Raw genomic sequence first — 11,587 nt, 5'->3', positions numbered from 1 at the left:
TGTGAGCCTTTGGGGGGGGGGGGGCAGTGCTGCCGTGTAAGGGGCAAAGAGCAGTTTGCCCATGTGCTGAAAGCGGGGCGCCGAGCCTCGGAAATGCAGCGGGACCCAGAGGCAAAAAGCTAGAGATCTGCAGGGCAGTTGCTTGGTTTTAGATGGGGTTCTACTGAAATCACAGCTCCCGGGTCGGTGCCACGGCCCACAGGGAACCAGCCGCAGCTCCGCAGTGGCAGCAATGGTGTAAGGGAGAGGGGTGTTACTGTGGGGCCCTGGCGTTAAAGCTGCTCAGGTTTAAGGGGAAGCTGGCAGATACAAATTTGACTTTTTCTGCTGTAGAAAAACCTAGGGGGTGGCGAGGAAGCGGAGCTGTCGGTAGGGCGAGTGCTACAGCCAGCAGCCTTGCACAGGATGAGAACTTGTCTGTGCTTTGGCGGCCGGTGCGCAGGGGTCCCCAGCAGCCCCGCACAGCAGCGGGGTTTGAGGACTTACGTAAGTGAAGCTTAGCAATCCTCCAGCTATAAAAGCCAAGTAATTAGGCATTACTGAAAAACTACATCTGACATTTTTTCCATTACAACTCCAAGGATGGCAACCTGCTTTACCTGGAAATAAGCTCAATGACAGCAAACGTGAGGGCTTCAGGCTGCCCGATCGAGGCAAGTATTTACCTGCAGACACAGCAAGGCAATGTGATGTTTCGTATCTTCAGTAACCTTATCTATGGCTCACATACTACAGTTTTACATACTTTACAACCTTATCCATGGCTTACATACTCTGAGATTAGCATTGGCAATTTCTTTCTCAAGAAGAAAAAAAAAATTACCACATTATACTCAAGCTTCCCCACCCCCCACCCCCCCCGAATATAAGTAGCCCCTCTTCAATCACCCTCCATGCACAATTTAGTTCTTTTTTAACAGGTGAGAAACTGAAGGTGGGAACACTGCTGCCCTCTCTTTTCTCTGTGACGGTGCCTAATGTGCTATGGATGACTCTAAAAATAACAGAAGTTATTAATAATGATAGGCTGAGTAACTTAATCTTACAGGATGCTTTATTGCCAGAACAAAAGTAGAGACACTGTGCTACCAGATAGTAAGGAGGAATTAAAATTAATGGTGTGCAATGTGAGGTACTGAACCCTTTCGCAGAATTCTTAACTTTAAATGCAAGCTGCCGTCAACAGTTGTTGCACATTTAACAGTATTTACTGTGAACTTTCCAGGAAATGCAGAAGTCACACATACAATTGCATGCACTATTCAATAAAGCAAAAACCAAAATGTATCATAAATAAGTATTTTATAACTTTATTAAACTCGAGACATGACAATATTCAAAATACAAAGTGAATTCTCTTTTTATTCAATACTGTACAGGATGCAGAAATATCAGTGCATTTCTATAGCATGTATTTCACCTTCATTTAGTTTGTACTAAAATAAAAAGTAAGCTTTAAAACAGCTCAAACATCTCATTCAGCAGTTTAAACTGTAAACAGCTTCTTTATTTCTGTTAGGAGGAACACATTCATCTTCTGTACCTCCGTTAATGAGCACCCTTTCTCTTGTGCTTATCTGTAAGAGGATAAATGTAATCAAAATGAGCATGAGAAACTGCTAACGCACGAATGTGGCACCTCAATGAACTTTAACGGATCGCCGAGGCACGATGAGGAAAAATTAAACAGCAAGCAGCAGCATCTGAAGCAGCGAGAGATGGGACTGACACTGTTCATAAATGGAATCGTGGGTTTTGCTCAGACCCTCCTCATCCTCCCCTAAAATACTGAACAGAAACCAAAACACAAGACCAGCTTGTGCTGTAGTTCTGTATGTAACACAGTCAGAATTTCAGACTCTAGGTGAGCATGTAGCTGTTACTGCCTACCTAACAGCAACCGTACAGCTGCGTGTACCCTCTGCCGCTTTTGGGACACTTCCACAAGTTTCTAGATCCAGCAGGAAAAGAGCAGCAGCAGAGGCTTCGCAGTAGCTGGTCTGAGTCTCTCCTAGGGAAAACTGCAAAACTGAGTCAAGTGTGTCTAGCAACTGAGAGAAGCGACAAAACCTAACTCACTTCAAACGTCTATTAGTGTCAAATTCAGTTGTAAAACAAATTCATCTTTCAAAATGCACTTCCAGTGTGCTTGCCAAGTCTTGCAGCAGACATCGGATCTTGCAGTTACCTTCTCACCAGGCTGGCGTATCCTGGTCAAAGGGGACAGGCTCTGTCCTCAGCAGAGTTAACAGTATGAAAGAAATTTTGGAAAAGCCTGACACAAAAACTGGACTGCGTGGTCTGCTCTGTTGTCAGCTTTATAAGGGACTCTTCAGCAAAGCTAGATTTATTTATATTTTTCGTTATAACGTGGCTACCAAACACGTTCATCTAGGTAGCATATAACTGGCCAACTGTGACGACTATCCCTCTATACGTTTCTATGGAATCTTTGCAGGTTTTCAGCTATATATACCAAGACAAAAACCAGTCTTAAGAAACATATCAGAGATATGCAGCATAAGAGGACTTTACCAGCCACTTTCCAGTTCTCGGAGGACAAACTGGTCCTACTTCATTATCTGAGAACCTGAAGAACTTTGTAACGTGATCAAGTTCAGCTCCATCCTGAACAACCGAGCTGAGACCGTGCTCCCAGAGGCTACGGGGAAACCACGTAAGACAGGTGTTTTCGTTTCAGATGACCAGCTATGTCCACTCTAGGCTTTGAGTCCAGTTTTGCTGGGGCTGAAGTGGCTGTGCAGTCACCAGACCAGGACTGAACCCCGGTGCTAGAACTACTTTCTTCTGCTTCTCTGAAGAATTTCTCATACTTGTCCAAATATGGAGGCCTTTCAGGCAGCAGATAGTAGTGTGTTGAACTGGCCTTCTTACCATTCTCAATGATCGGAAGAATGCAAGGGACCCTGTTGGAAGATCCTTCACTGTTTTGTCTTTGCAGAGCTTTGCTGCTGACGTACTTGGGATCAGGTGCAAAACTCTGGGTGGGGGGCATAACCCCATTGAGGTATGACGGCAGGCTTTTGGGACTTGGCGTACGGGAATTGCTGCGTGACAAAGGTTCTCTTGGGGGCACTTTTGGAGGCCTGTCTTCATCGCTGTATGCGCTAGAAGCAACTTCTGCTGACCACCTTCTGTAATCCGGTTTGAGAGCCCTTGGAGGTATGGGAACCCTTGGTGGAACCTCTGGTTTATCTTCATCGGAATTCGGTGAAGATCTGTTTAAGTGTCCAGATAGTCTTACTACTGGTTTATTAAGAGATCCAGCTGGCCCAGAATGGGACCTTCGCAAACGTCGATGCAGCTGCTGCGGAGGAGGATAAATACTGGATACGTATCCATTTAGGCGTTGTGTAGGGTTGGCATCTTCTGGGTTTGGTCCTGTTGGAGTATCAAAGTATGCGTAGTTGATCTGCCCACAGCCCCTAAAGCTCCGCCGGCTCGGAGCACTGGATTTAAAAGAGGGAAGTTCATAATCTTCTAATAAGAAGTCGGTATCTGAGCTAGTCAGGAACTCCACCTCTTTGTCCATCTCATCGGGAATAAGGTCTTCAGAAACAGGCAGAGGGGGAAGCGGTCTGGAGCTACGGTCATTGGAAGATGGAGACAGAAACTGAATTGGCCCATGTTTTATTGGCATGTGAGGAGGTGTTTCTTCAGAAACACAGCCCATAGTTAACGACAGTTTACTAAAGCCAGGGATGAGATGGTCTTCATATCTTGAAATCAGCTGTTCATTTTTGGGGCTTACAGGAGGTGGGCTGGATTTCTGAGACGGGACTGGGGTGCAGCTTTCAGCAAAGCTGTGGTCGGTCACGCAAGCGTCACTGGCAGAGTGCCCTAAAAAGGCAAGAAAGCCGTAGGAACACTTTTCTAAGTAACACTCTAGCATGAGACTCTGCCGCTGCATATTTAGCTATTTAATTCCTTCTAACGCAACGAGTAATGTCTGCTTAATGACTCTGAAACCAGAAGTAGCTATTCTAGATCTTTCCTGGTTGCGGATTTATGAATTTAGTTATCAGAGCGGCTGTTACAATAGGCTAAATTACAATAGGGTAATTAATTGTTTTAGGCCAGTGCTGCAGTGAAACGAGGTAGTTCCGAGAGACCCCAGCCCCATGCAAAGCCCAGAGCTGCAGCTGCGCAGCTCCCGCGGCAGAACAAGCGCTGTTTTACCAAATGGTTTTTCTTTCAGCTGTGTCATGGCAGCTCAGAGGCTTCTAAGCGCAAGAAAAAGAGGGGGGGGGGGGGGGCGGAATGCGGGGGTTTGTTTGAACTCGATCGCATCATTGAAAAGCGCGAGGATACCGCGCTTGGCGCACTGTGCGCTCTCCGCCGCCAGGGGGCGCCCCTGCGGCAGCACCGCGGCGCGGCCCCGCCCCCGCCCCCCCCCGGGCCGCCCCCGACTCACCAACGGGTGGGAACCGCTCCGCCGCCGGTGGGCTCAGCTCATACGCCATCGCTATAGGGTCCACGGTAAAGAAAGTACTGGGGGGGGGGAAAAAAGCCTTTGCTGTAAATAGACCATCGGGCGGGTACAGGTACAGGTATTCATGCTCATCTCGTATCGCGTCTTCAAGGAGAGATCAAATTTTAGCCTCACTCACTTCTCAAAGCCGCTGTGGCTGCCCCAGCAGGTTTTCAGACTCCCCATGCCTTGACCAGTGTGAAGAAATCCGGCTTTTAACGGGACTCCCATCTCCTGAGCAGCCACTCCTGCCGTTGACATTGTGCGCTGCCGCCGGCGGCACCTCACAGCCCCAGAGAGTCAGTCCCCGACAGCCCTCCTGCGGTTTTCATTCCCTTCAAAAGAAAGAAGCACATAAATAAATATCAGCAACGCAAACCTGACGAGTCCATCTCACAGCTGAAACGTTGGTATTTCAAGGAATTCAATGGCTCTGCAGAAAGGCCCTCTCTCTGTCCTATTACTTGCCCACAAGGAAACTTTACCAGGTTTTTGTGTCTGAGTGCAAAACTGCCGTGCAAAATGGGCGAGTTCTTCCACTGAATTACACTGTACAGAAAAAAAGAAAAAATATGTTCAGTAAAGCCATCAATATATGGCAACTGTGCATCGCCAACTTCAGTGCTCGTCCATAAACTGCTAGTTATTCAGGCAAAATAAGCTTTCCAGAACAATCTCTTCAATTTTCTAGTAGACATCTATCTTTAGCTGTATCTCCTTGCTAACCAGTCTGTGGCTCCCAGTGTAGCCTAGGCTGTTTTTAAGTATTACCATCAATAGCCTAACAAATGGCCCTTGCTCCAATAAACAGAATTACTGACTACTTAAATCAGAATTCCAACATTTCCTTTATATAAAGCAGTCGCTATTATTATCAAACTTGAGCATTAAGATACTTTAAATCAGCATCAAGTCTCCCAGCTATTTCCAACAAACTGAAAATCTAGTGATTTGAAATAATCTCAGCTTAAACTGTCTTGCTGTACTCAAGATTTATTTTGAGTGCGAAGAATGCTTTATCTGGCCCATTTACAACAGGAAAAAATGTCTTGGCAGCTGCTTTATATTGAATAAATCATCATAGTCAAAGGAACAAGGCGACTCACGGGGCTTTTTTTTTTTTTTTAGGAAATTCAGAATGGACCGGGGGGGACACAACACAGTGTAAAAGTAGTCAATGTCCCGAAAGCAGGAGAAATTAACCTCAAGACTGTAAGCAAAGGTGTTCTCTGGGTCCGTGCTTCATCTACACAAACACCCTAAATTCACCAAGTACATTATGGTAGCTGTTTTAAAAAAATAATAATAATCTAACACACACCCCCCCCAACATTTTGATTTGTTTCTCCTGAGAATCAAAGAGTACGTCCAGTTTCTTAACATGAGCTTCCTTCCCCTGAAAGAAAAAACCTGCACCTGAAAGAAAATGCAAGCGACAAGTGAGGGCTGTCTACATCGGTGCAGGGTATGTGCCAAGAAAAGCCCTTCACAGCAGGGTACTGCAGGGAAACAGGTACAGGAGCAAGGACCAGCTCACGCTTACGGAAAACCTGTCCAGAACCAGGCATTCTGCACGGATGTGTAATCCTACTTCGCCTTTAAAAGGAGAGATCTGTTCTACCTATTTGCAGCAGGAGGGATGGGCACTCTCCTAGGCAGGACTCTGCAGCGGTGCCCCAGGATTCATTTGCAATCTAACACCACTCTTTGCCTTTTATAAACAATTCTCTCAGAAGGACCATCTGCTGTGATTTTCCAAGTTTGACCTGGGCCCAGTACTGACCATCTGAGCACATGGTGTATGTGACGTAGCTTCGTCTGTTTGTGTGTTTATGATGTGCAAGACCTCATCACATTTGCTTTATGCATGATGGTTTTCTTGATCATGTCTACCAGCCATCACCCTTGTGTTAACAGGAGTGGGATTATTATTTTTTTTTCTTCACTACCAGATATGCAGTATATTTGAGCCAGGCATTTAAGAACACTAAGACAGGAGGCTATTAGCTTAACAGATGTGAACAAGGGCCAAACCATGTTCTCTACTGCAGCAGAGCATCACCCTTAGTCCTACTTACTTCAGCCCACCTCATTTTAGTAAAGACTATGTTCTTCCTTCTCAATCTCCTTAAAAGCTAGCTTAACCCTGGACACTGTTGCATTACACAGTCAAGCTGGATCCTTCCCAGTAATGGGAACTGCAGATTTTCACAGTAAAATTAAATATAAACATAGAGCCCCAGGAAGCAATAACATAGTTCTGATTAGCAAACGAGTTCCAAATCTCTAGTAGCCCTGTACCAGCAGCTCCTCCTTCCAGCCCTGTAAGCGCGAGCGGAGCCACTGCCTGTGAGGGAGCAGGAGACGAGAAACCCATCTGTCAGAAGGATGCAAGCAGCGCAGGACGAGTATAGCACCAATTCTAAAATTACCTTCCTATCATGTTAACGCAATTTGCAAATAAAACATCTGTCCCATCGGCTCACGCTGCACCCAGCAGTGATTTTCTCGTGCCTCACAGACCTTGCCCTACTAGCAATGAAACTGCAAAAGGAATGAAGGAGAACAAATGCACGTACTTAAGGTTAATGCCTGCAAAGGAGTTTGCGCTTTCAGTATTTTCTGAAGTCAAATGCAAGTCTCAAGTTGAACAAATCACTGATACAGAACACTGATTAGTCAGCACACGATAGTATTCCACCTCAGCGCGCATACAAGATCCGACAAGACCATCAGCGAGACATTGATTATGATATAAAAAATAAGCCGGGGGGGGGTGGCAGCACTGTAGTTTGAGAGCACATGTAATGCACTCACTATGATAACACACAGCCCTCGCAGGGCTTGTTACGAAGCCCAACCTCCATCAGAGCCCACGCCAAAACCACTGCTAATAATTACTGTGTCAGCTCTCTGAATGCTGTCTAAATCTCGGCTCTCAAGACCGACAGTTGCACAATTGCCTCTCTGAAATCCCTCTGGAATGCTAAGCTCAACTTCTGAAACAGACAAATATTTACATACTCTAGGAAAAGGTAATTTTCACTTGTTTCAATCAACTCTTTATTTTTCAAAAATAAAGCACAGACAAATTCTGCAGCCATAAAACTCGCTGGCTTGCAACAATAACTGCTTTGTGAATTCACAGAAGGTGACTTGCCTCCTCAATGTTTCAGCAGGGAGTTGTGAATGGATGGAGTTATGAAACTGTCCTCCATTCCTCAAGCCAGGAGTATGGAGAGCGGTGAGGCATGTGCTCTCTCACTAAATAGCCTAGTTACTTTTTCAGCAGAGCCTGGAGAGTCGGTGCTTATATTTTAAAACATGCATAAGCTTGTTTGAAGAAACAGTATCTTCAGAGGGAGCTATGAGGACATGCAATTTGGGAGTACAGGAGTAGAAACGCTGCGTTTCAGTGTGCCCTTACTAAAGCCGAGCTGTATGTATTTCACGAAGCTGCTATTTTCTAGTAATGGGCTTTAAAAAAAAAAAAAAAAGATTTACAGAAGTCAGTCATGAATAAACACCAACAGTTTCCACTGTAACTGCTAGCCGATCCTGCCTCCTTAAAGACTTAAGGATCTAAACCATAAATAAAATCAAACCATGTTTGCTAAAGAAAATGGACACTGCGCAGAAACACAGCATTCGGGATCTCACACTTATCTGCTGCTCATTTGCACAGAATGGGTTTGTGGTGCCTCAGCTTCTCTGCCCTAGTTACGCACAAATTACAGCACTCAGAGATCGACGTGCTTTGAGCACTTCTGAAGATGTTTCAGTGTTATTCATAAGGAACTGAGTTAGTTTAACTAAAACTATAGCAGTAATTACTACAGGGCAGATACAAGCCAAGGCAATTCAAAGGTCTGTCGGTATATTAGGAAGCCATCAACACCGTCCGCTGTAAGGCCAGGCAAGTGTGCAAAGGCGACACCTTTTTAATCATTCATGCCTGCTCACCCTCACAAATAAGAATTATTCTAAATATTGGAAATGATTGTTGGTTGGGTTTTTTGTTTTGGGTTTTGTTTTTGGTGTGGGTTTTTTTTGTTTTGTTTTGTTTTTGTTTTTTTACAAGGCCAAATATACCTTCAGACTTGCCGATGAGTGATGAATAATAGGCTGGATATGTGTAAGCTGAAAATAGTCAAATATATCCATAAACAGCAGGGTATCTACAGAGGGAGGAATGTATAAATAGTTCAGACAATTTGTGACATGAAGTTGAGTTACGAGAAAACATCCAAAATACGGTTTTCATACAGATACATATTGCTAAATAAATACTCATGTTACAGCAGCAGTAATCCTCCATTCAGAAACTGAGAAGCATCTGTGTGTATTTTAGCTCAACACTTACGCCTGATCACACAGAGAACCTTGTTACTCTGGTTCCCTGCTCTCCCAGCCCCGATGCAACCAAATATTTGAGGCAAGTCAGGTTCATAATAAAAGAAAACCTTTCTGGAGTATGCACAGCAGCCCAAAGCATGCTCTAGAATGTTTCACTTCACGGGCATGGAATACAGATTTCTGAATGCCTGCACACATCTTGGACAGATTTTTATAAAAGCAATACTCTTGACAAGCAGCTTATATACCTCTTGTAAGAAGGCGGCGGGGATTAAGACCTACTTAACGCTTTCAGGAGGGGAAGAAATGTGGCTACCTTAAATCCACAACCTATTTTTGCTCACCTTACCACCACATATCTTTAACAAATCTCAGAAGCAATTCACAGGAGGAGGGGCACATTTTTGCACTACAAGTCATCTGCTCCAGCTAGCTGTTCCTTATTTGACAACGTGATGTAATTTCCTTTTTTTCCTTTGACTTTCTATTTAAAATAAGTACCTGAGATAGAGCCACCCCTTTTAACATTTCAGTGTTTCAGACTTCTAAACGGGCGTTACAAAGCCCAAGAGCTGTTAGTACACTTTTCAGAACTCCATATACTTAACAACAACAAAAAAATCCTGTATCTCTGGTGGTCGTATCATCCCTTGAGTGCTTTTTGCCTTTGCAGCTAGCCGAGTGCTCAGCGACCCACACCTAGCAGAAACAGCCTCACAAGAAGGTTAGTTTAAATCTATTCATTTAACAATTAGATCTTATTAACTGTGCACCAAACCTCCTAAGTGCTGTTCAGTATTCCTCGGAATCACACACCAAGTCACACTCAGATACAGGCCTCAGAAGGTACTTTTTCCCCCCATTTATAGGAATTACATTCTTTACAGTCGTTTTATAAATAAGGCATACTCTGAGCTCCGAAAGACTTTTCTTCTACACGTTCTGCCAACCAGAAGCAGACCACTCTGCGGGAGGAAGTTTAAGGCTACAATCACTCAGTAAAGCCGGATAAAAATGCTGCTCAAATCATAAGAGGATGCAAATAAAATTAATTTTATGGGTGTACCCCAGATGGCCGATGGACATAAACTCAAAAGAGACAAATCAACTGAACAGCAGACGAACAATTTCAGATTGTAACAGTCAGCTATTTCGGAGTATATTCGAAGAACTGCAGTTCACCGAGGAGTTTCAGTTCAGCTCACATCTGGGCTACCATTTCAGGGCTCTACACAGCAACTGGGAGGAACCAGTAAACTGCCAGTAGAAAACTAATAATTAAACAGCAAGACAATTGCCCTGCCTCTGCTTGTCAGATTTCAGATACATGCTTAAGGTATGGTACTTCACCCTCCTGCAAATTTTAACGTGAATACGGCCAGCTTACACGCAGGAAGCAAACCCGCCTCTGTAGCTGACTCAGAGTCATGCCCCGAGCCTTAGACACGCTGCGATAAGTTCTACTTCTGCTTTGCGCCCCGGAGCAGGGGGAGCGTTCCCCGAACGGGTCCCTGGGTGGCGGAGGATGGCGGACGCAGGGCTCCGCTGCGGGGATCCGTCCCCTCGGGAGAGGTTTCCATTGTGAAATAAATTAAAAAACCGCCCCGTGGAGGTAAATCCCTGGGAAGGAACGCCTAAGGAAGCAGGGGGTCCCAGCAGGCTGCCTTCCCTCGTCACAAGTTCTGCCCGGTAAGAGGGGCGGCTCGGTCGTGCCGGGGCAGCGCCCACCAGTGCGGCACTGGTTCCAGCAGCCCCCAGCTGGCCAGCGGGACCCTGCCCCCGCCGCCTTCCCCCCCGGCTCATCAATATACAATTAAGCACGGTTAGTTCTACAGCAAGCGCACTAAGTTTCGTCGCTTATTGCTCCAGCCGGGCTGCGCGGAGTCCTCGCCGGGCGGGGGGCGCGGGGCGGCCCCGGGATGCGCCCCGGTACCTCCCGGCGCGGAGCCGCCCCCGGCAGCGCGGGGAAGCGGCGGCCGAGCGCGCCCGGGGCCGGGGCTGTGCGGTAGCGGCCGGGACAGCCGCGGTGCCCAGCGGGAGCCGGGGGGGCGAGCGGCGCGTCCCCGGGGCTGCGGGCCCGGCTCCCCGCGCCGCAGCTCCCGCCCCCTCACCGGTGGGCGCCTCGGCTCCGCGCACCGAGCGCGCTCCCGCTGCCCCCCACACCACCCCCGGCGTGGGCCGCGCCGGGACGGCGCCTCCGTGCCAGGCCCCCGGCCCGCCGGGACTGCCCGCTCCGGCCCCCGCGCTCCGCTCCCCAGCAGGGGGTGGCCCCAGCCGAGACCCACCGAGTGGCTCCGGTGTGGCCCCGGCCCAGCGGGGGGGCGTGAGACCGGCACCACAGCAGCGATGGGGGCGGCGGGGTCCGCACTTACCCCGACAGCGTCGCGCAGCTCCGCATGTCCCCGCTCGGCCGTCGGCGCGACACGCATGCGCCGAGTCGCGACAGCACCCGGTCACTGCCGCGCCGCGCGCGGGCCGCCGCTCTTATCCCGGGGGGCGGGGCCGGGGCCGCTCCCGCCGCACGTCGGGCGCCGTCGGGAAAAACCTTAAAGGGGCGATGGCCGCGCGCCGCCGGTGAGGGTGCCGCCCCGCTTCCGGGGGTGGGGCTGGAGCGCGGCCCCGGTGGGAGCGTGGGCGCCGGTGGCACTGCCCGATCCTACGGGCCCGCCCGCGGGAACGGCCCCCGGGCAGCGCCGCCTCGGCGCGCCCCCCGTCCCCGCGGGGCGGGCCTGTGGGGTG

At 48.1% G+C, this 11,587-nt stretch overlaps 1 protein-coding gene across 2 annotated transcripts; it reads right to left on the bottom strand.

Annotated features, from left to right (window-relative positions):
• Positions 1-1,285: 1,285 nt before the first annotated feature.
• ERRFI1 (ERBB receptor feedback inhibitor 1) lies at positions 1,286-11,378 on the bottom strand. Of its 2 annotated transcripts, none has more exons than XM_055705452.1 (4): positions 11,221-11,378; positions 4,632-4,827; positions 4,436-4,512; positions 1,286-3,861 (listed from the first exon to the last, which is right to left on the bottom strand). In XM_055705452.1, the coding sequence occupies exons 2-4, from the start codon at positions 4,751-4,753 to the stop codon at positions 2,663-2,665; spliced, it is 1,398 nt and encodes a 465-aa protein (XP_055561427.1). In that variant the 5' UTR covers positions 4,754-4,827; positions 11,221-11,378; the 3' UTR covers positions 1,286-2,662. The 2 variants fall into 2 exon arrangements, with proteins under 2 accessions (XP_055561427.1, XP_055561428.1); XM_055705453.1 differs by lacking the exon at positions 11,221-11,378 and adding an exon at positions 11,134-11,154.
• Positions 11,379-11,587: the final 209 nt, after the last annotated feature.

This window comes from Falco cherrug, chromosome 3 (genome assembly GCF_023634085.1).
Source record: "Falco cherrug isolate bFalChe1 chromosome 3, bFalChe1.pri, whole genome shotgun sequence".
Classification (NCBI taxonomy): domain Eukaryota; kingdom Metazoa; phylum Chordata; class Aves; order Falconiformes; family Falconidae; genus Falco; species Falco cherrug.
This window is presented reverse-complemented; position numbering and strand designations above follow the sequence as displayed.